Genomic DNA, 24112 nt, shown 5'->3' with positions numbered 1-24112 from the left:
CTACTCTTATCCTATCTAAAATATTGAATTAGCATAGATGGGTTATGCTTTACAGATAGCTATAATAGTTGTACCAAATAGGAAATGAATGATTATCTTTCTTATAATTTTAAATATATTTATTTATTTGAATTGGAAAGATAGTATATGTACTCTTGACTATTACTAAGACTTTTATTTGATTGCTAATATTTGAAACAAAAATTATTTTTGAGTATATTTGAGTTAAATTTAGTAAAAATATATATTAGTAATATAAAATTAAATAGAGATTGACTGCTTCTTCTTTTAATAAATTGATCACTTTGATCAATCACATATCTTTATGAGTGAGTCAAATTCGATTTCACTTTTTACTTGTATTCAAAGTTAGTCAAGTGTAAAAAGTAGCTGTAGAATAATTATTTAAATTATAATCATTCTTCAAGAGTACCAGATTATTATTTGGAAAGTATTTTTTTGAGGGAGAATTATAAAATATTGAGGAGAGAAAGATATTTAGTAAAAGATATGTTTACAAATGAATAAAGATTTGCTTGCTTTGGAAATAGATATTACAATATAAATAAATTAGTTTTAGACTTTATAGAGAATATCTTTCAAAATACATTAATAAAGAGATATTATTCAATTGTGAATATTATTTATCTATTTTTTAGTTTATATCTTCTTGCAATGAAAAAAGTTAAGGAGGCTAAATTATATTACAAAATTCTTTTTAATTCTGATTTTTAAAATGAAAATAAAATTTAAGCTAGATTTTGTAAACATTTCTTACAAAATTCATGTTTGTATTGAGAAAAGTCAGTTGTTATATATTTCTTTCTTAATTGCCTCTTCGGCTAATTACAAAGAATCTACTAATTTATGATATTTTACATAAGTTTTACTAAGTACCGTTTGCTTTTTGATGTATATACTTGTAAAAGCAAGTTTTATTGTATTTAGTATCTGTGATTGCAATTTCAAAATGAAATTTAAATCGATTTAGCCCTGATTTTAATTTTAAAGCAATTGCGATTTCGGCTTTCTTTACAGAAGATGAGTGGTTGAAATTAAAAGGTGGAGTCAAAATGCGAAAAATGAGAAAGTAATACAAAATTAATTTTTTGTTGATTTATTTTACTCAGTAAGTTAGTAGTATTAAACTAGCCACAAATTCAAAGTGATGTCATGAGTATAAAATTGTATACAATTTTAAAAAATAGTAATAAAATACTTAAATTCTTGGTCATTTATAGATCGACTTTAAGAGAGAATGTGTAAGCTTCTTAAAAATTGGCACTGCCAACTATACTATTTAAAAATATTCTTCTTTTTTAGGCAAGTCGATTTTTTAAATTTTCATATTTATTTTAAAGGTGGCTTACAAAATCAAAAACAACTTTCAAACAATATAATAAAATCACGAAATACACGCACTATTGACTAATATATTATTATAATCATTATTTCTATCACTTTTCTTATTAGTATTATGATAGATTATTCCTCTAGTTGTTTGACTCTGGGTAAAATACAGTATTTTCTTAATTTACTTAGACCTGTTTTTATTTTTCAATTCAATAATAAAGCTGTTTTCTAAGCTTTTCTTTAATTTATTTTAGAGATAATAAAGGTTCATTTTACACTTAATTTTTTATTTTCTCTTTAAAACTGCCAAAAGCAGGTGTCAAGAACAATCAATTCTTCATTAATCATCCTTTTTTAATGTAAAATAAATCTAATTAGTACATTTTATATACATTTTTAAATATATAATGAATGAATAAATTAGCTAATTAACTAGCAGCTGTTTGTTGCAATCAATAATTAAAAAGTTTTTATGAAGGTTTTGTAAATATTAAATAAATGGGATAGATACTTGATAAATAGTTATGAAGAACAGTTTAATATAAGATAGTATACAATAGAATTAGAGTATAAATTTTTGTAAATAATTAGGAAGTTATTGGTTGTTTTTATTATTGTTATTATTGTAAATGATAATAAAGTAATGAGGTGGTAATTAATTGAATTATAAAGAAATAAATTCATCTATTCATTTATAGTCTGATTGTAATTTTTTCATCTTTTCAATGACTATAAAACAAAGAGAGCTCTACTATTTTGTTCGTCTATTCCTAAATAGTTGTTTAGAATTCAGACAGTTATTCTTATTTATGTATGTATGTGTGTGCTTTGTTCATCTATGAGGATTTGATATTGGAAGGAAATAAAGTGGTTTGTGATACAATTAATGTTATTAGTTTTATTATTATTGATTTGAAGTAATATTTTGATAAAATGTTAGAAATTTAGATTTAAAGATTGATTTTTTAGAAGATATAGAGAGAATCAGAGTGATAGAGTGAGTAATAAATGATTGGTTTTTTAAGTCTTTATGGATAAACAAGCATTTGAAAACTAAGCTTGTTATTTATACATATATTTTAAAAGCTTTTTGATGACGCCACTTAGTATCTTTTGTAATTTTCTACTTTTTAAAAACATCAGAAAAAAAGAAATCAAAAGCAATCTTATTAATCTTAAGCAGTCAATTGCCTAGAAGCTTTAAATAGAAATATTTTTTACGAACAGAGTACCATAAAAAGGCTTTTTCAAAAAGACAAGTTGTATTATATCTTTTATATTCAAAGCATTTTAGTAAAAGAAATTTTTATTTAAATATTTTTGAATTCAATCATTTAGATATTCTTTTGAGCAAATTATTCTATTTTATCAAGACTAGATTTTTGGATTTGATTCTTTTGTTTTTCTTTTATTTGATAACTTTATTTATTTTACATTAGCAATTAACTTAACTAGATCCAAATAGTATTTATAAGACAAAATTTTATCAGAAAGAATGAAGATAATTAAAAAATACACTTCTTAGTACTTAAATTTCTAGTGATACAAAAATTGTACATATAATTTTCTAGTCTAAGGTCTTGTTAGGACAATTTTTACTGCTTCTGAGTGAGTTCTTAAAGATTCCTAATTTAATTTGATCTTATGAATAAAAACAGAAGATGCTCTGAAATTCTTTTCATTTCTAAGAAATCAGAATTAAGCGTGTTTCATTCATTATTTTTAATTAATTTGATCAAATTTCGATTAGAAGTTTGGAAAAATTACTACACTATGTTTCCATGGTTAATTGATTGAATGATTCATTCACTTTATTATCCAATAAAGCAATAATAATCATTTCTAAAATTTTTAAAAATATTATAAAAAGTATTAATTAATTTTGTAAGTGCGTGAGTTAGTATTTATTTAGCTTATCAAAAAAGCTGCCATAGATCATTTAACGTCGATTTCTTTCACTTTTTCTTTCTATGAGACTGGGTTTGGAAATAGAGGATGGAAAAAGAATTTAAATATCATTCTAATTTATTGGTTTATTGTGATTGTTTTTTATTATAAAGAAAGATGATTATTTGATTGATTGGTCATCTTCTGATTAGTTATTTGAAATGGTGGTTTTTGTTCATAGATGATTTTGGCTCACTTTTTAGTGATGAATAAGGTTTTTTATAACAAGCAGCTTAAGTTACATTTTCATCTTAATTGAGACAACTCTTTATTGGGTAATAGAGCAGAGCTAATCAGTTAGTTTGTTTAGCAATAATTTTATTCTAATTTTAAAACTAGAATATATTTTTTTGTATATAATTTTGATTATTATAAATAAATTCATTGAATTTTGAGACTTTAGTATTCTCTAATAGATAAGTGGGTGGGTGGTTCGTTCATAGCTTCATTAAATAGAATGTCAATAAGCATATTAAAACAAACAAAAATTCTTCAACAGCAGAGGAAAGAGAAGAAGGATTTCTTTTTATTTTTCTTCATTAAAGCTATTTCTTCTTTATTTTATTTAGAGACGCGTTGATTTTTTTATTAAGTGAAGATATCAACATCATCTTCTTCATCTTTTGAGTAAAAAGCGCGACTAGAGTAGTTGGAAGAAATACCATTTTTGAAATTTTTATTGTCACTACATGTAGTTGAGTTATTGTAATCCTTATCAAATGAACTCAATTAGGTTTTCTTTGCTTACACTTTGCCATCTTATTAGATTTTAGGGATCTTCATGCCAATTTTTGAAGTTAAGTTGTTATTATCAGAGCTAAGAGAACCATATGAATTAGAATCAGCTGCACTTGTAGGAGAGTTAGTAGCTTCAGTACAGTGTTTTGTGTCTTTGCTGCAAATTGTGGAAGAGCTGGTGATTCTGATGCACTCAGATTCTTTGATAGGACATAGCACAAGATTGTCATAACATTCTACTGACTTCATCAAATTATTTTAATCGATAGCTATTATTATTAAGAAGATGTATTTTAATAAGTATAATTGATTTTAAGTAAAACCATCTTTTTTTGTGTGAGTGTTTTAATTTTAAATTATTGTTTGTTTTCATTAGGGAAATAAAGGGGTAAGCAAGCAATCAAGCAATTCAAATCAATAAATTAACAAAAAGGATTTAATAAAATATTTGAAATATTTAAAATTTGATTTTCTTATTGATATTCTTTCAATTTATCTATTTTCCTGATGAATGATTTGATTGCGTAACTTTCCCTTAAGATATTCTAAGAGATTTTGAAAATAAAAAAGCAATCTGATAAGTTTATTTTGGTTTAATATTCGATTTCTACTGATTGAAATTGTGCGAGCTGCTTGAATTTAGTTAGTTAGCAGTTTATTTCTTTTGTTCATTCTTTCGTTCAGTACTTGGTGAATAAAAAGTGATGGTTGGGGAAAGGAAACCAAGTTGAAAAAGAAAGTACGAATTATACATAATTCTACCGATGAAATAAAGAAATTTAAATAATTTAAAGTAGCAAGAGAACAAAAAAGACAAAAAAATTATAATAATAATAATTCTTTTGGGATTTGTTTGCTTCAAGTGGGAGAAGTTATGCAATAGAAAAAATATTAAATAACAAAGGTATTTTTATCAAATTTTAAATATTTAAATAATCATTCTGGTAAATCATTTAAATGAACTGATTGATTAATTAACTGTTGGCAAGATAGACGACGCTAAAAATGGTAGTTAAATCACTTAAATTAAAATTAAATAATATTTTAAGCTTTTAAAATAAATTGAAATTTTTAATTGCCGAAAAAAATGAATTAATAGAAAAGATATTTAGTTAGTTAGTTAGTTAGGTAGGTAGTCGTTTGTTAGTTTTTTGGGTTGGGTGCAAATAAATACTATTATTTTTAACAAGTATTTGATTTACACTTGATTTGATATCACATCAAAATTTTTGCGAATAGCTGAGATTAATGATGCTACTTAGAAATTCAAAAATTAATTATGTTTTTATCTGTGCTTGTCTGTCTGTATTAATTTTTGAGATGTTAAAAGTTAGCAGCACTCTCCTTTATCAGTATGTATGTATTTTAAATATAATAAAATTGTTCATATCAAACACTCAGATAATTAATTAAAAAAAAATTTTCAAGTTATTTAATTAACAAAATAGATAGAGCTTGGGGGAAAAATAAATGCTTTTCTAATTGAACTCGAACAATTACTTTTTTTTGATAATAAAATATCTAAAAATTAATTAAATAATTAAGAATTTATATGAGTGCTTTTATGTATGCGATTTATTTATTTATTTCTTTCGTAAATCAATCATTTAATTAATCACTTTTGATTATTTCTTTGTTTAATTTTCATCGGTTGAGAAGGTTTAATTGATAACCAAAAATTTTATATGTATTTTGTTTAGATATCCTTAATTTTTTATATGTCCATTCATTCATTCTTTAATTGCTTGTTAATTTCGCAATGACCTCACACAAAATTTTTTTGAAGAGATGATTTATCAGCGTAAAAAAAAAAAAAGGGGCAAATAGATACCTGGAATATAATCTTTAGGGAAGCCTGTTTTTTTGGCAATGCGCATTTACCAGAGATGAGAATCTTCGATGATCGAAAATGGTGCATTATTTTTATTGAGGAGTGTTTCAAATGCTGCGAAAATTTGATACATTGCTTCATTTATGGTAATCTGAAGTGGCAGTTTTATACTGACTTAGTGAAAGCTCTTTTGTGTTTGATTGTGTGTGAAGAGCAAAAAGATATTGTATATCTTGTTAGAGTAGAATTTTGCACTTTTCTAATAATATTAAAAGGAGGAGGGATTAGAAAGATTACAATAAGCATTTTAGAAGATGGACAAGGAGGGGAGAGTGAGCGTGGGGTGATTGAAGAACATCATGATGGTTCGTCATATCAAGCAAGTCAGCCTTTGGATTCCAGAGAGTGACTTTTTTGAGCGCAAAAAAAATTATCAATCCACTCATTATCTCCGAACCAAATGAATAAGATGATTTTGGTAAAGAAAGATATAAAAAACAAAGAAATTAAAGGGAACTTACTAGAGCTGAAATGTGCTTTTTAGGAACGAGATTAACACTTTCAAAGCTTATTTCATCTTAGAAACCTTTTGGATAAAGAAAAGTTGTTAAACACGAATAATCAAAGAAATGCGCAGAGTATTTATTTATTCATTAATAAAAAAATTACCTTCTTTATCCCATGAGTAGTTTGATATATTTTCGAGGGGTAATGAATCCATTAGAGTAGATTGGTTTGGTTAATTTTTTTTAGTGTTTTGAAAGTATTGAAAATATATTAATTATAGTTTGATTTTGATTTTGATTATTTAATAACACAATCAATATTGATCTTAAGGATAACTTAAATTTTCTCACCCCATGAGATAGAAGATCAATTCCTACTGCCTCATTATATGTAATCTTGCTTGATTATTTTTTTCTTTATAAAATATCAATCGGCTCTCATATTCTTTGAAAATTCAATTAAATCGTAAATTTTCATTCATCTTAGCATCTATTTCTAATAGTTTTTTACTTAATCATTTTATTTTTATTACTTTTATGATTACCACCTTAAAATATATTTTACTGGCATACCCGCTTGTCGTCCTACTTATTTATCTTGATTTCAAAAGAACCCTTCTCAATAAATAAATATAATCAAGTGTAGAGTTTATTTAGTAAGAGTACAAATAATCTTCATTCTAAGTCTCCCCATCAATAAGAATTTATTCATTTTTTGCTTCCAAAACAAAGCTATAGAACATATATAATAAATACTATTATTTTTATTCGCTTATGTGGCCTGTGGGAGTCAAGTAACAAATAACACATTATCTAATGTGAGAAACTGATTCTCCTATTTATTCTTTGTTATAATTCTTTCAATATATAAACTTAATCTATTAAATAGAATCTTTCTATTTCAAAGTAAATTTATTCTCTACCTCTAAATACTGTAAATATCTCTGTTATTTACTCAATAGACTTGTAAGAATAAGATAGATAATTTGTTCAACACCATTCAGTGCTTTATTCTAATTTATTCTTTAAAAGCATTTAATGTGTTTTGGTTGAGAATTAAAAATAAATTTCATTTAAAACTGGCAACCCAATTCAACCTATCCTATATCTATCTAGAATAAGCTTTTTTTTACATTAGACTGATGAATTCTTTCCATCGATTTTAAAATGAGAAGTGGGTTATATCATAAAATTATAATGATCTTTATACAGCAATATTCGTTTACTGTGATAAACTTCTTTGCATTTTTTTAGTAAAAGTTTTATATGCATTACTGTGAGTATTAGTTTAGGGCTTCCCTAATAAAATATAAAACATAAACAAAATGATAAATTTATTTGAAGTATGTTAAAAGTTTATTTGGAAATGCTTTAAAGAAAGATTAATTTATTTATTTTTATGCATAAAAAAATATTATGCAAGACCAAATTTAATAGAAAAAATACAAACGTGAATTAAAGCAATATTTCTAGTCCTGATAATTGAGTTACACAAAAATTTTTATGTTTATAACTTTTCAAATCAAATTGAGAATTTCCCACTCAAATATTTATCTAAATGTCGATAAGTTACATCTTATTTCTAGTCTTTCATCCAATAATACTAATTGATTTATTTTTAAATGGTCCTACCTACCTACCAATCGCATTATTATTTTTATTAAAATAAAACAAAAAAATAGGGGTTGATTTTACTAATTAATTATGAAATTGTTTCTAAAAAAATAATCACCGAATTTCTTTCACCCAATATATCAGTATTGCATTTTACAAACCCAGCTTTCCTTTATTGTTAATTTATCCAACCTACCAACGTTGATTTCTTTTACTATTTTTTTTATCAGAAAAAGATAATTTTATTTATATGTAAGCGAAGCTCATCAGGATGCTTGTATGAACAATCAATCAATCAATTAAACAAATAAATTTATTTATTTTTTATGGTCTGTCAAAAATTTTTTTTTACAGAAATTTAATATTTTCGAATTACTAAAAGGATCATTTAAATCAAGATATTAGAAATACAAATCAATTATTTTAAGCCATTTTATTTTCTATTTCTACCTAAACTAAAATAATAATTTTTTATTAAAAATAGCTTAAATTTAGCTGAGATGAATTAAAGAATTTCTCGATAAATTAGATTCTTGGAGATTAACATTACTTGCTTGCTTTTCTACCAAAATTAAATTTTTAATTGGCCTGTGAAACAAACACATTAATTGTTTCCTAATAAATCTTCAATCAATAAAATTTAAATAAATTTGCAATTAAAGTTAGAAATCCTCACAAAAATTCATAAATATTAACATGTTAAGCACTATTTATTAAAAAACAATTAATATTACAAATACTCTCAATAAATTTTATTTTACCCCCAAAAATATGCGATCAATCAACCAATCTTTTGATGATCTTTAATCCGATTTATCAAATAAATACCATTCTAAATTAAAATGTCTAAATATTCTTTAATTAATCAAAAACAAACAAGTTAATGTTAATAAATAAAATTTAACATATTTAAGCATTTCAATATTACTTTTATCAAGTATAACTTATCATTTACCTAAATTATTACTTCCTAAAATCTAGCCTATTTGAAATTTAATATGATAGAATATAAGGTTAATGAGGAAGTAAGAGAAATGTATATTCACAAATTGAAAGAAAAAAAATTTAATCCGTAAGATGTCTTTATCTATATTTACTCCTAAAATATGCAAAAGCAGGTAAATGTATTTTAAAATAGTTAATTTATGCAATATAAATTATGTAATGTAAGATAAAGCCAAAGCAATTTAATAGAAAAAAACAAGCATTTAAGTAGAAAAATTGATTGATGGATCTATACTAAATCCCTATGCATTAAATTTTGATTTGAAAATTATGATAACAATTTTTGTAAGATGGGGATTTGAATTTTATTTATTATTCACATTCTAATAAATATATAAAAAAATTAATTTTCAAAAACATGTACTTTGCTTATTAATTGTCAATCAATCAGTCAGACTGTAATATTTAATATTTATTTTCTAAGGTTTTTTTACAAATAAGCAAAGTAAATCTTAAATATATTTCTAAAAATAAATTTAATTAATTAATTAATTCAGCTTTACTTAATATCAAATATTTTATCAATGAATTAATTTTCGTAATACTTTAATCAGCCATTCGATTTTATAATGCATGAATTCATTCTAAAACCAGTAACTCTTCCTAGCGCTTGATCGCTGTACCAGTATTGATTGAAATTGGCCTCGAAAGAAATTGATCTGACTATTTTATACCTAAATATACAATATTATACTTGTATCACTTAAATTTAAGCTAGTAAAACTTATGCATTTATTTTTTTTTATTTTATATTAGGAGTAGTCAGTCCTCTTTCACTTATTAGTTAGTATATCTTTTGAAAGAGAAATACCTCAAATTAATTATGATTATTTATTGCATTTGTAAAAAAATTAAGATTGAGTAGAAATATAATGAAACATTCCTGTTACTATTAACAGATTACCTTGTTAATTATACTAAAAGAACCTTTTTTTATTTAAAATATATAATAAAGTAATTACTAATTTAAATAAATTGCTACAGTAAAAATTATAATTATAATCAGCCAATTATATATTTATTTGGTTATTAAGTAATATTATAACTAACTACGCTTATAAAAAAATTCGATACTTGCAAAAAAAAATTAATTATTGACTTTCATATATTAACTATAAATAATTTCATTACTGCAAAAGTAATTTATTTTTTGTAAATAAACAAATTTTTAAAACTATTTTTGTAGCATTAAAATTTCTTCTACTTAATCTTCTTTTCTTTTATAAAAGCTCATTTAATACTATTTTTATTACTCTAATAAATATACTCAAAAGAGATTATTATTAAATATAACTATTGCCTTTTACTAAAAACTATTTGTAAATAAAAAACTCTATTCATATATAATATATTTAACTTAAAATGTGTTAATGAAGGTATTTAAAATTACATCTAAATTATATGCGTTTACTTAATTATTCTCTATAATGAGTTTTATTTCAATATAAAAGAAGTGTAAAAACATTTTTAATAAAATGGATAATCAAAAATAAAAGCAATTCAGGCTATAAAAATGAATAAATACTTTTTTTAGAAATTGATATTTTAAGAAAACAAAATATTTTTAAGTAAATGGATAAGAAAATATGAGGTAATATTTGCTTCGTTAAAAAATGTTCTAAAAAACTATTTAATGGATTAAATATTCTCATAATTTGCTTAGTAATTTTTAATTGTTTATCTTTTTTTTGATTTTAACAGATAAAATTTTCTCCAATGTAATACTAATTTGGGAAGTTATATTCCATTGTGGTACACTCACTTCAAGTTCTTTTATTTTTTGAGATAAATTAGATTGCTTCTCTATTAGCATTCCACTAAATTTCAATTCATAAATAACCTAATAAATGAAACAATTTTTAAAAAAGATAAAGTACCTTAAAATTATGAACAACTTAGCATAAAGAAAAATAAGCTTTAAAATACTAGATATTATTTATTTCAAAATGTAAAAAACAAACAAACAAACAAACTAGATCTATGTTATTTACTATTTAAAATTATAAATTTATGAAAAATACTAGAAGAATAATACTAATTAATTAATTGCTAATGATTTTTATTCTTCTTAATAAATATTATATCTTAAAGTGTTCTAATCAAATTAGAACCTAATTCGCGTGAAACGTAATATTTATTCAAAATTTGCAAATACTTTGATAATTTATTTAAATGACATGCCCAACTTAATTTTTAATTTACTGCTTAACAGACTAATGCTGTTTAAAGAAATATATATACTTCGTAATATACCCACATTTTATCAAATTTTAATAGATTTCCTTTTATACATTTATCAGTTCTATAAAACTAACTGATGCCTATTTTTAGTTGTGTTATACCAATTATAACTTACTTTTTAAAAATAAACATCCATTTTATATTATTTAGCAATAACATATACTACATTTAAAAAATATTCTCACCATTTAATATTTATTTCCTAAATGTATATTTAGATATTTTAAAAATAAATTAATAAAGATAAAAAGAAATAAAATTTAAATAAAATAAAAGGTTTTATGATATATTTGATAAAGTTATTATTTTACTTTAGTTATTATTTTTGATAATTCATACATACACAAAATAACCAAAATTTAAATAAATTCTTCTCAATTTGATCAATGATATTGATAAATATGACTAAACCTATAGAAGATAAGTTATTTCCTGAACACACATAAATTATGTACTTTTTGTTTTAACCATAAATATTTAAGTTTAATTTACTAGTAATGTCAATAAATTCAATATAAATAACTTTTAATTAAATTAGAATCGTTTTGGAGCTTAGGTAATCTGTTGAACTTTTTTTTACTAGCTTTATTTGAAAATATGCTGTATTCCATATTGTTTGAATTAGGAAATAAACTTCTATTTATGTTGTACTGTCCTACTCCTGGATTGCTATTTGATTTAAATAAATCTCCTTTTTTTTGTTAACTTTGTGTGCCACCTACTTAGGATTTATTAATATTAATTTTATATTTTAGGGGTCCTGGAGATCTCTCGTCTGGGAGCTTTACGTTATAGACATCTAAAAATTCATATCTTCTGTTACCTTTAGCGAACTAGATTGGTTACTTCTTTACTACTTACAAAAGATTAGAGTAATAAGCAGGTGATGGTGTATTTAGCTTTTTGAGATTTCCTAAAGAGATATTTTCTATCTCTATATTTTTGGATAATTAGCTTCCGAAATTGGGAGATTACGCCAAAAGAATTTTTTTCTGCTAGAGCAATCTTTCTTTGTAATTTATTTAGGGAGTAGATTTGGATTAGCTCAGGTTGCTTTAATTTTTATTATTTTCTTCAGAGTCTTCTGTGAAATTATTCTATTTGTATAGCTTTTTCATTTGACTCAAAGTGATATTATAACTACCAACTCCTGGTACTCCATTTCCAACTCCTGGTCTTTGAGAATCTCCAATTATTGTTACATTTTTAGGTTTAAAAGGCAGAATTCTATATTGAGAGGGAGAAGGGTTTCTAAAATAAAAGAAATTGGTAAACAAAATAAATTTTAAGAAAACAATAAAATCTATGAGAAATAAATTTAATTAATAATTGACACACATAGTATTTATTTATTTTATTGATTTAGATTCGAAAATTTTAAAAATCAATCTCAGAATTTATTGGGAACTAATTTTGTAGTAAAGTGTCAGAAAATAGGAGTCGGTTCTAAAATAAAAGATATTTAGACTTAATCCAAAACAAACAAACAAAAAAATTAATTGTTTGTTTAATTTTATTTTCAATTAAAGTTAATCTTAGTAGCACTTTGTATTTTTTAATTTAGTACTATGAACTAGTTAGCTTTTTTTGTTTGTTTGTATTCTTAGTTATACATAAACTTTTCTCTTATTCAGTTCTAGAATACTGATTTAAATTAATATATTAATCATACTTGAAAGACATATTCATCATAAATTTGTCATTAGAAGTCTACATAAAAGATTTTATTTTTAACCTATAAATTTTCAGAGATTAAATAATAAATTTGTATTACTGTAATCAATTTTTTTTAATTTGGATATTTTCTTGTAACTAAAAACTTTTACGAATAGTTTGCCAGCTCTTTATTTATTTTAATTTTGTAAAAATGTAAAATGAGAATATCTTTGTAGAATTGTAAATATGATTGATCGCTCAATCAAATTATGTATTTGTTTACTATTTCTTACATAAATTTATGTAAGTAAGCAAGAATGATTTTGGTATTTTAAAAGAGCTAGCTTTTAATTATATCAAACAATTATTTGAACTGTAACCTTTTTAATTTTACTAATTTTATATGAAGATATTTTGATCGTAGTTCGTATCTTTTTAAATTTATTTATGCATTTAGTTTTGGATTTGAGTGTAAAACATAAAATAAAGTCTAGATTAAAATTTAATTAGATTATGATTAATTTATGATAAAAGAAATTAACCAAAATCATCATTCAAATATTATTATTAAAAAGAAACATTACTCAAAATATTCCTTAAAATATCAATTTATTTTTTTGTTAAAATTTATTTATTGTTATAAAAAGATATTTTTGTTATTTCTCTGTTAGCTTTAAAAAAATATTCTCAAATAATTTACTGATTTTTATGTGTTATCTCCTTTTTTTATTTCCCAAATGAATATGAGCTGTTTGTTGAAAACTTATAATTGCTTAAGCCTTTCTACACATAATAGCCAGGTCCCGGAGTGGTATCTTCTACAGAGTCAAACCTTATGAATCTCCTTTAGGTTGGTAATGTTGAGTTAGAAGCATTTTATGGTGTTTAAGAGAAAAAATTGTTCTGGATACTGTACTAGCAAGGGCCTGGGGATTCTGAAATTATACAGTCAAAAGTTTTTCTTTTTCTATTTTTTCAGCATAAATTAAACAAATTGTAATCATTTTAATATGAATAAAATTATTAAAGAGTCATTATAACATGAATAAAATTATTAAAACATCATTTTATTTTGAGAAAGATGTTTATTTTATAATTGTTTTTAAAAATCAAAAAAATGCTGCTGCTGTTCTAAATAATTTTATTTTTAAAAATGAAGATTTTTTTAATTTACTCCTTTGGAAATGTAAAGGAATCCTAGAATTTATTTGTTTGAATATTGTATGAGCCTACTGGAGGATATTATTATTTTTTACCATCAATCAGATCTAACTTTCTTTTTGAGTATTTGTCGAATTTAACTCCTTTCAATCTATATGAAAAACTTAGGTTTAAGCTCTCACTTGCATTTTTTGTTTTATCTAAAGAATTACTACCTTTTTCAATAGAATTTTATGTAGAGTTAAAAAATGTGTCATTCATTTAAGAAAAGTAGTAATATCCAGGACCAAGGTTATTTGATTTACTGCTGTTTTAAAAAAGGGACCTATTGCTTCTATTAGATTCACATACTGTACTTTTATTGCAATTTTATGGTTCCTTTTTTGTCGAAAGGAATGCTTATAAAGGATTGTAGCTACCTGGTCCAGGAGTTTGCATTTGTTAAGATTTAAACCTCTCTGACAATTTAAATTTTGTTTTGGACGAGCTTTTACTTTGAGCCTCAAAACCTTTAAGAATTTCATATTAGCTTTTTATTTAATTATAAATTTATTATTTAATAGACAGAATATTGACAATAAATGAACAAATAGCATTCATTTCGGAAAGCATAGACATTCTTATTTTAGATGGTATTGACTATCATCAATTATTGACTAATTTAAAATGTAATAACTTACCCGACTCCAGGGTTAAAAGTAATTGCGCTATCTATACAAGAAACCCCTTTTGTTCCTCTCATACCAAATGAAAACCCATCTTAGTGTTTGCGCTTGTTATCAGACATGTTTTAATTCATTTCTACTTACTATTTAAACTATATTTTACTATATTTTTGAGAGATAAGTATATTTTTGTTAAAGGTAAATAAGCACAATAAATAAGCTTTGAAATAGATAATAAATAAATTATACAATAACTTAATCTACTTTTAAAAAATAAATATTAGAGGACATTCAAATAAAATTTATAGTTTAAAAGTAAGTAACACTCTTTATTTTATTTAAAGGAAGTCTTCAACTTAAAACATATAATAAAATCAGTTAAACCTAATATTTTAAAAATCGTTTTTTACGTTTATTTTTCATTTAAATAAGAAGTTTTAATTATTACTTATTTAAGTGTTTTTCATTCATTTTTTTAATCTAAATTTATCTAATATTATAAAAAAATATTTTGTTTTTAAAATAAATTAGTTTTTAATTTTTAACAATTTATTTAGTTTATTTAATTAAATAAAATATTTTTTTTTATAATTTCTATTTTTTTAAAATAAATAATTTTATTTTTGAGCAAACAGCTTTAATGTTTTACAAAATTTCATATTTGAATCATTTAAAAAAAAATAATTTTACTCTATTAAAATATCAAATAAAATATTTTGATAAGAACTAAATAGAAATCATTTGTTTTATTTGAATCAGTTTGATCACTATTAATTTAAATTTTTTCAATCTTTTAGTATAAATAACTAAATTCATTTGATGTTGAGCTATTTAACTAAAAAATAAATATTTTATTTTTAAAGCGAATCACTAAAAAGTATAAAAAACTTTATTTATTAACTTAAAAAAATTATTTTTGAAATTATTTCTGTTATTTAAAATAAATAACTAAATTTTGAATATATAAAGAAAAGTGTTTGTGAGTGAGCATAGTGTGATCTTGTGATATCTTGATATTTTTAATATTTTTTTAAATTATTTAATACAGAAGCTAAAATTTTACTATCAATTATTGGATGATATCTACAAAATATATTAATTTTTAGTTTATAATAAATATCATATAGAAGATTAAGAATTTGAAGAAACTAAAAACCTATAATCTTAAAACTAAATATGGTATAGTCAAATGCATTTTAAATTTTGGATTATTGCTATTAAAAAAATATCATAATTGTAAACAAAATATGATATTTTGTTTATCAAAAAAAAAATTAAGTTAAGCTTTTATGTCTAAAGATATTTTTTTGTTATTAAACTTTATATTTTTTTAATGCAATGATCCAAAATTTAAAATGCATTTGACAATAAAATTTAAAAAAAATGATTTAAAATAGAACATAATAGTTATAAGAAAAAATAAAAATTATTGAAAATATAAAATCATTAGAAAAATTAAAATATAAAAACATAAAAAAAAAATAGTTAAATAATCAACTGGATTAATTGAATTATATTAAAAGAATACAGTTTAAATCTATTTATTAACTTACTAAAATATGATATTTATAAATATAAAAATATTAATAAATCTATCTTTATTTATATTTACAAAATATTAATATTTATTTGTCTTTTTTCCACAACTTTTTTTTTATATCATTTTAGTATTTTTATGACCACTAATCTTTTTAATTTAAGACACTTAATTTTGAATTATTATCTCAAATTAAAATCTTTGCTTTAATATAAATTAGTATAAATTACTAAAAAAATATAAATACAATAAAATTTTTTAATGAAATATAATGATTTAAATCTTTTTATAAAAATTAAAAAGAAAAATTAACGAAATAAAAAGTTAATAAATAAATTAAAAGAGATAGTGATATTATTTTCATTTCATTTTTATATTCAAAAATATCATAATCCTAAAAAAATAAACTGTTTTTACGAAAGAGTCATACTTGAGAGATTAGTGCACTTTCTTAAATCAGAACCAAAGCTTGATACACTTTAAGTCACCAATTTTATTGAAACTTTTTAAATATGAAGAAAAAATAAATAGCGAATTAGTTAGTTAGAAGGAAAAAATGAAGAAAAAATATAAAATAATAAGAAATGAATTAATAAAAGCTATAGCTGAAAATAAAAAATGAGTAAAATTAACAAAAGAGCAAATAAAAAAATTTTAAAAATTTTAGCAGTATAAAAAAAATAAATCAAATTAAAAAGCTAATTAATGAGCTAAAAGAGTTAATTATATTTTTTTCAATTCATTTTTATATTCAAAAATATCACAATCCTAAACAAATAAACTGTTTTTACCTCAGATCAAGTTTCAAATTTGAGAGATTAGTGCACTAACCTAAACCAGAACATAAGTATGATACACATTAGTCTCTAATACCACAGTTACTTTTTTAATATTGAAGAAAAAATAAATAGTGAATTAGTTAGTTAGAAGGAAAAAATGAAGAAAAAATATGAAATTTAAGAAATTAATTAATAAAATCAATATTTAAAAATTAAAAAATGAGTAAAATTAATTAATAAAAGAACAAAGAAAGAAATGAAAAAAAAATTGGCAGAATAAAAAATAAATAAATTAAATGAGTTTTTTTGTTTTCGATTCATTTTTATATTCAAAAATATCACAATCCTAAATAAATAAACTATTTTTACGAAAGTTGAAGTGTCAAACTTGAGACATTAGTACACTTTTCTAAATTAGAACCTAAGCTTGATGCACCTGAGTCACCAATTTTATTATCACTTATTAAATATTGAAGAAAAAATATTAAATAATAATAAATTAATTAATAATAAAAGCAATAGTTGAAAATAAAAAAATGAGTTAAATTAATAAAAGAACAAAGAAAGAAATAAAAAAAATATTGCTGAATAAAAAATAAAAAGATAAAAAATAAATTAATTAAAAGAGTTAGTTTTTTTGTTTTCGATTCACTTTTATATTCAAAAATATCACAATCCTAAACAAATAAACTATTTTTACGAAAGTCGAAGTGCCAAATTTTAGAGATTAGTGCACTTTTCTAATCCAGAACTTAAATCTGATGCACCTTAGTGATCAATTTTATTTCACCTTTTTAAATATTGAAGAAAAAATATAACGCTAATTAGTTAGTTAGAAGGAAAAAGTGAAGAAATAATAAGAAATTAATTAATAAAAGTAATAGCTGAAAATAAAAAACTGAGTTAAATTAACAAAAAAACAAATAAAGAAAAAAAAAAATGTTAGCAGTATAAATAATATAAAGAAAAATATCAAATAAAAATCTAATAAATAAATAAATTAAAAAAATTAAAAAAATTTTTTTTCAATTCATTTTTAAATTATAATTTCAATTTAATTTGACAAATAATATATATTGTAAATAAAATGAAAATTAAATATAATAAAAGATTAATAATAATAAAATAAATAAATCAAATATTTATTTTTTACAGATTAATATGGAGTTCTAAAAACTATTAAAGTGAAGAGCTTAAAAACTTATTTTATTAATAAAAATAAATTTAAATTATATTAATAAAAAAATAAATATTTACTTCTTTTTTATTATTTTTCAAAAAATATTGAATTGCAATTTATGGAAATTTAATTAATTATAAGCATATTAATAAATTAATTTAATTTTATATCAAATCAATTTGGATACAAATAACCAATAAATTATAATAATTATCAAATATAAATTTATAAATTTTTTTTTTAGGAAGCAATATCTCAAAAATTAAAGTTTAGTTTTGTTTAATTAGTAAATCCTATAAAAAACTTATAGTTATAAAATACAAGAATCAAAGAAAGGTAGTCATATGTTTTTTAAATTTTATTAATTAAAGTACTTAAATTTTGATAAAATAATTTTAATAAAAGATTTTTCTATTTTAGTCATGTAAATAAGGTGAATATTAATAAACATTAAAATATATTGAATAAATATTTAAGATATTTAAGGTATTATAATATTTTTAATAATTCTAATTATTCTCAAATCCAATTAGGTTTTTTTGCAAGAACATGTTATTTAGGTTTATGTATATATAGGCTGCTTGCACAAAATTTATTCCGATTTAAATATGTTTTAAAAAATGTGGTTTCATTTATAATTTTCTTTTTATATTTTTGAGCATATAATTATTTTAATACTTTTTGAAATCTATTTTTAGATTTTTTTTTTTTTTGAAAACTTTTAAATTTGTTAGAAATAATTTTAAACAAAAAAATAGTTATAATAAATGTTTGATTATTAGAAAGTGGAAATAAATTGCTACTTACTTTTGAATATTATAGAAGCGATGTTTGTCTGCTAGCCTGGCTTATTAATGATATTGAGAGATAATGGTAAAATCAAATTTAAAAATTAAATTATAACAAGGGAATAATCAATCTAAATTAAAAGATTAGATGTTTAAGAAAGCTTGAAAGTAATAAAATTATTAACTAACTTAAAAAGACTGAACGAAAGTTGTCACCAAATTTCAATTCAAAAAATATTTGGTAAATAATAAACAATAATAAGATACAGAAAATCAAAATACTTAATTATAACTCTTCCTTATTTTTAATAGTGGAATAATACTAACAAACAAATAAAATAAACTTAAGTGAGAACATTTTGACAAATAAATTATTTTATTAGCAGATAAAACTTATTAATTTACGTATTACAATTAAATTAGATATATTTACTAAATTTAGTCTTTATTGATCTGATATCTACCATAAAATCAAGATTATTTGTTGTTTTTATTAATTCATAATTTGATGAACGATAGGAGTCAAAGTGAAAAATAGACATAAGCGGAGGTTTCATTAAATAAACGTATTAATTTAATGAATCAAAAAGAAAATTTTGATTAAGCTAGCTAAGATTTTGGATTCCAAAAGTAATTTAAAGAAATTTATAGTGAGGAGATGAAAGAAGAAGGATAATATTTGAATTAAATACAATAGGAATTAGATTAATATAATGAGGAATTAGAAAGTACAAAGTCTTTTGAAATTCAAAAAGATGATATCAATGAATACTTAGATTATTAGTCTTAAAAAACAGCAGATATTTAGCGCATTAGAAGCGAAATCCAAAACCTTGAAAAAGAAAAAAATTATTTTTTATCTCTTGACAAACAGCCTAGTTTGTAAAGGCACAGTTTCCCTTTATATAGCGACTCAAATAGAAATCCTTTTAAAAATATCAATATAGTAGAAAATCATTAGAATGTTAATGTAAAAAGTGCATCAAATCAAATTTTATTATAAAATATTCAAAAAGAAAATATTTTAAATAAAGAATAATTTAATAGTAACATAGAAAACAAGCAAACTAGTTAAAGAAATAATAACAGCAACAACTATGAAAGCAAAGAAGTTTAATAGTAACAAGTTAAAAGCAATTTTGAAGGATTAAGTCTATAAAGAGGAGATTATTCTTCAAGAAACGAAGATAATCACTTAAGTTAATTATAAAATTAAGCGATAAACACTTAATAAAAGGCTCAATAATAACAGTATTAAATATAATAGTAGTAAATCACATAGTAAATGCAATAGAGTTAAAAATTGCAATAAGCTGATTAATAAGACATTTAGTAGAGGCTAGAAAGCAATAGAGCTTTGTAAGATGATAAAATTAAGTAGCTTGAAAAGATGATATAAGTTTAAAATCAGTTCATGCTTGGAATTCAGAATTAACAAGAAATATATTATGCTCGCCTTTATTCTGATATCAAAAAGCAATATGAAAATTTAGAAATTTAATCATAAAAAGAAAAAAAGGAAATGGAAGAAACTATTTCGTAGCTTAGAAAGCAACTTAAATCTAGCTAAGAAGAGAATCAGAAAAAGTAAAAATCCTTGATGAAAATTTTAAATTATTACAATACATTAAAAATAGATTACGAGAAGTTAGTTTCTAAATGGCAACATTAATAGTCCATTTTAATAAACACTTCTTCTTCTCAAAATCAATAACAATTATCTTCAATCTTTGCCTATCCCTACTCTTAAGGCGATATGGAAATATCAGAATATGGTGTTAGCTAAGCTAATTTAAATAATTTAAATATTAATTGTTCAATCACTTCTGAAAAAGTGTATTTAAGGTAATCTAAAGACTGCTAATAGCTAGAGAAATAAGCTTATTCAAATTAAATAAGTTCAAACAAAGAATTACAACTTACTCAAAATTCTTAAAGAGAAAATAACTTATCAAACGCTTATAGCAATCCAATTGAGTAAGAGGATGATCTAAAATAGAGCATAGATTCAGACGGAGTCAGTATTGTTAAAGGAAACCGTAGCAATAAGAGCTTAAATGCTAATTTTCCTTCAGGTAAACAAAAAAATCCATCAAATGGAAATAGCAACTTTGTGCAAGCAGTGAGCCAATTCAAAGAAGATTAGAATGTGAGAGATTCATATTAATAGAGATAATCCTTCATTAAAAGTAGCATCTCAGCAGGTAACACTTCAACAAGCAAAGGCACAAAGTTTCTATAAATGTATTAATAATAAGAATAATTTCAAGCTAAAGACTATGAATAGTTAGAAGAAGACATAAATTTATTTTGTGATGATGATGATATTGTTGTAAGATAGAGTTTAGAAAACAACACAAAATTATTTGATAATTTCTTCTCTCCCAGAGGAAACAAGACAGCTTAAACAGCTAAGTACACAATTACAGGATCAACTTCAACTAGCTCTTAGGATAAAATATTCAAAACTGATGAAAAAATTTTAGAAAAATAGTATTGGAGTTCTGACTTTAGAGAAAATGCTGAAACATAGCCTTTTTCATTATCAAAATTGTCATAAATTTAATCCTAAAATAACTTGAATTAAGGAAAAAAAGGAGTGGATGGAGGTAGTAATATTAGTACCAAGCACAAGTCTTCTTAATCAACTTAGTAATAGTATCAATATAATAACAGCTAGTTTGAAAACTAACCAACTTCATTGTCATCTTAAAACTCTTTAGGTGGCATTGTAAAAAATTAAGACAAAAGAAAGAGTATTTCTCCTAGCAGATAATAAGCTTCAACAAGAAGACTGACACAAGAAAACAAATAAGAAGACAGTTATTAAAAAAACTAACAAATAGAGGCATAAGACGAAAACTCTTCTTCCAGATATGAAATCTCTTAGAACGCACAGCAAAGCTAGCTATTCAAAAAAGCTTTGCAAATAAGCAATAAACCTTAGAACACATTATTCCTTTCGCACAATGACAATTAAGACTTAGAAATTACTAATTTTTCTAAAAATCAATAGAATCAATATCATCACCAAATACAAACAACTATATGCTCATCTTTAGAAGGTTTACCTAAGAATTCTCAACTAACTCCTCAATCTAACACTTAATTAATAGGTGGCAGTATTAAAATTCAAGATAGCTTTAACAAGTTGCTGAGTAAAAGCTATAGCAAAATTCCATAAAGCAATTTTGGAAACGGAGAAGTAAATTAAAGTAATAATAATATTAATTAAGAAAACAGTAGAAAAAATAATAATAATATTGATTCAAGTTCTTCATCAAATTCATCACAAGTTTAATAAACTTAACCTTCAACAAATAATTAAAAATCATAAAAACTTAGTAGCTAAAAATTAACAATTTCAACTTCAAACATCTAACCTAATGCAAGCAAAATTTCAAATAATTTTTCATAGGTTGAATTTAATCCAAGCCCTAAGCTGATCCAAAAAAAAAAACACTTCCCAAGCTAGATTAATTAATCAAATTCAACTTTAAATTAAAATTCATATGTTGTCACAAGTAGTAATGGAGGAGGAATTTTGGGAACCTCAAACTCTTGTGAAGCTAATATAGTAAACAACTTCATGAAAAAAGAAAAGATGGTAACAGAACCAAGTGAATCAACAGAAAAATCAATAGCCAAACAACTTTCTTAAAGACAAAATAGCTCAGGTTAATCTTAAAATAAAAACAGCTACACCAATAACTCAAGTGATTTCTCTCACAACTACAATTTAACAGATAGAAATACTCAATAAAATAAAAATACATCAGGCTCTAGTATGCAAAATTACAATTAAAATGCATACAACAATTTTTAAAAGCAAAGCTCAAATCCTAAACTAGTATAGCAATCATAAATAAATTCAGTTCAAAAGAAATAAGAAAATTAAAATTCAGGAATTACTTAAAATGGAATGAATCCTAGTATTTCTAAACAATAGCATGGAAATTCATACTAATTTAGTTAGTCTAAAATTCATAATATGTAAAATGCTATGTCTTCAATTTCTTAATACCAAATAAAGACTACTTTTGAAAATAACTATTTAAGTCCAACAAACAATAACTCTATCAAATCTAAAAATCTTATTACATAATCTTAATAATAAACTTTAAATGTCTCAAGCTAATTTGATTCTAACAATAATACAATTAATAACAGTAATGCAAATTTTCAAGCTAACTAATTTTAACAATACGGTTAATTAAATAGTCTAAATAAAAAACTTTTAAACGACAAAGTTAACAAACTAATCCAAGGTAAAAAGCAAACACAACTAAACAATTACAATTCAGCAGCAACAACTACAGTATCTATGAATAATTCTGAAAACGTTAATTTAATCAACACAAGTCTTTCGACTTCAAATCATGTAGGAATGATTCTAAGTCCCTCTTCAAGAAAGTAGTTAAACAATCAAAATAATTTATAAGCAAATATATAAAATTCTGCTAATTTGCAAAAAGAGTATGGCTACACATCGAAGTAGCGCTTTCATACCTTAGAATGCTGAACCTTGACAATAATTTTGAATTTATATAAATAATTTTTCCGTGTATTTATAAAACCTAAACCAATTAAAAATAAACTGATATTTAATGTAAAATAAAAGCTAAGATTAATAATGATAAAAAAATCAGATTAAAAATTATATAAAAAGTTAGATTTAACATAATATTAAAAAATTAGAATAAATTTTAAATAAAATGTTGATACTTATTATTTAAACTGTATTTTATTCTTTTGTGTTTTTTATTTTTCAAAATAGAAATGAAATTTCATATTAAAAAATTCCAATTTTTAATTTAATTAAGAAAAAATACAAACGTAGAAATAAATCATTTATTTTTTTTACATTTTAAAATAAATAAAAAAACAACTGAATAAATAAATAATTGATTTTTGATGGATGGATGGATGGATGGATATATTTTGAAATAAAAAATGATTGATTGGTAAATTAGGGAAATAAATAAATAAAATATGGATTAGATTGCTAATTAAAATATTAGCTACATAATTTTTATTAAAAATATTAAACAATATAAAAAATAAATTCATTAAATATTAATAATTTGAATAAATTTGAATAAATTATGAAT

The 24112-nt window shown here is 22.4% G+C and overlaps 4 protein-coding genes across 4 annotated transcripts; 1 reads left to right on the top strand and 3 right to left on the bottom strand. All coding sequences in view use genetic code 6, as the record gives it.

Moving 5' to 3' along the window:
* Positions 1–3792: 3792 nt before the first annotated feature.
* Positions 3793–6590, bottom strand: TTHERM_00035050 (hypothetical protein; the record flags this gene model as incomplete). Its single annotated transcript, XM_971913.3, has 4 exons — positions 3793–4307; positions 5870–6128; positions 6391–6455; positions 6539–6590. The coding sequence occupies 4 exons, from the start codon at positions 6588–6590 to the stop codon at positions 3793–3795; spliced, it is 891 nt and encodes a 296-aa protein (XP_977006.2).
* A 5018-nt stretch (positions 6591–11608) lies between these two features.
* TTHERM_00035030 (sperm-tail PG-rich repeat protein) lies at positions 11609–14946 on the bottom strand. Its single transcript, XM_971911.2, has 4 exons — positions 14733–14946; positions 14066–14581; positions 13592–13858; positions 11609–12486 (listed from the first exon to the last, which is right to left on the bottom strand). The coding sequence occupies exons 1-4, from the start codon at positions 14849–14851 to the stop codon at positions 11745–11747; spliced, it is 1644 nt and encodes a 547-aa protein (XP_977004.2). The 5' UTR covers positions 14852–14946; the 3' UTR covers positions 11609–11744.
* Positions 14947–16376: 1430 nt separating this feature from the next.
* Positions 16377–18357, bottom strand: TTHERM_000035029 (transmembrane protein, putative; the record flags this gene model as incomplete). Its single annotated transcript, XM_012797123.1, has 6 exons — positions 16377–16458; positions 16672–16756; positions 17029–17135; positions 17403–18017; positions 18098–18233; positions 18291–18357. The coding sequence occupies 6 exons, from the start codon at positions 18355–18357 to the stop codon at positions 16377–16379; spliced, it is 1092 nt and encodes a 363-aa protein (XP_012652577.1).
* Positions 18358–19578: 1221 nt separating this feature from the next.
* On the top strand, positions 19579–23523 carry TTHERM_00035000 (hypothetical protein; the record flags this gene model as incomplete). Its single annotated transcript, XM_971908.1, has 1 exon — positions 19579–23523. One exon carries the CDS (start codon positions 19579–19581, stop codon positions 23521–23523), a length of 3945 nt encoding a protein of 1314 aa, XP_977001.1.
* Between the last annotated feature and the right edge of the window lie 589 nt (positions 23524–24112).

This window comes from Tetrahymena thermophila, assembly GCF_000189635.1.
Source record: "Tetrahymena thermophila SB210 genomic scaffold scf_8254667, whole genome shotgun sequence".
Lineage (NCBI taxonomy): Eukaryota > Ciliophora > Oligohymenophorea > Hymenostomatida > Tetrahymenidae > Tetrahymena > Tetrahymena thermophila.
Note: the sequence above shows the minus strand (reverse complement) of the source record. Positions and strands in the feature narration are given on the sequence as shown.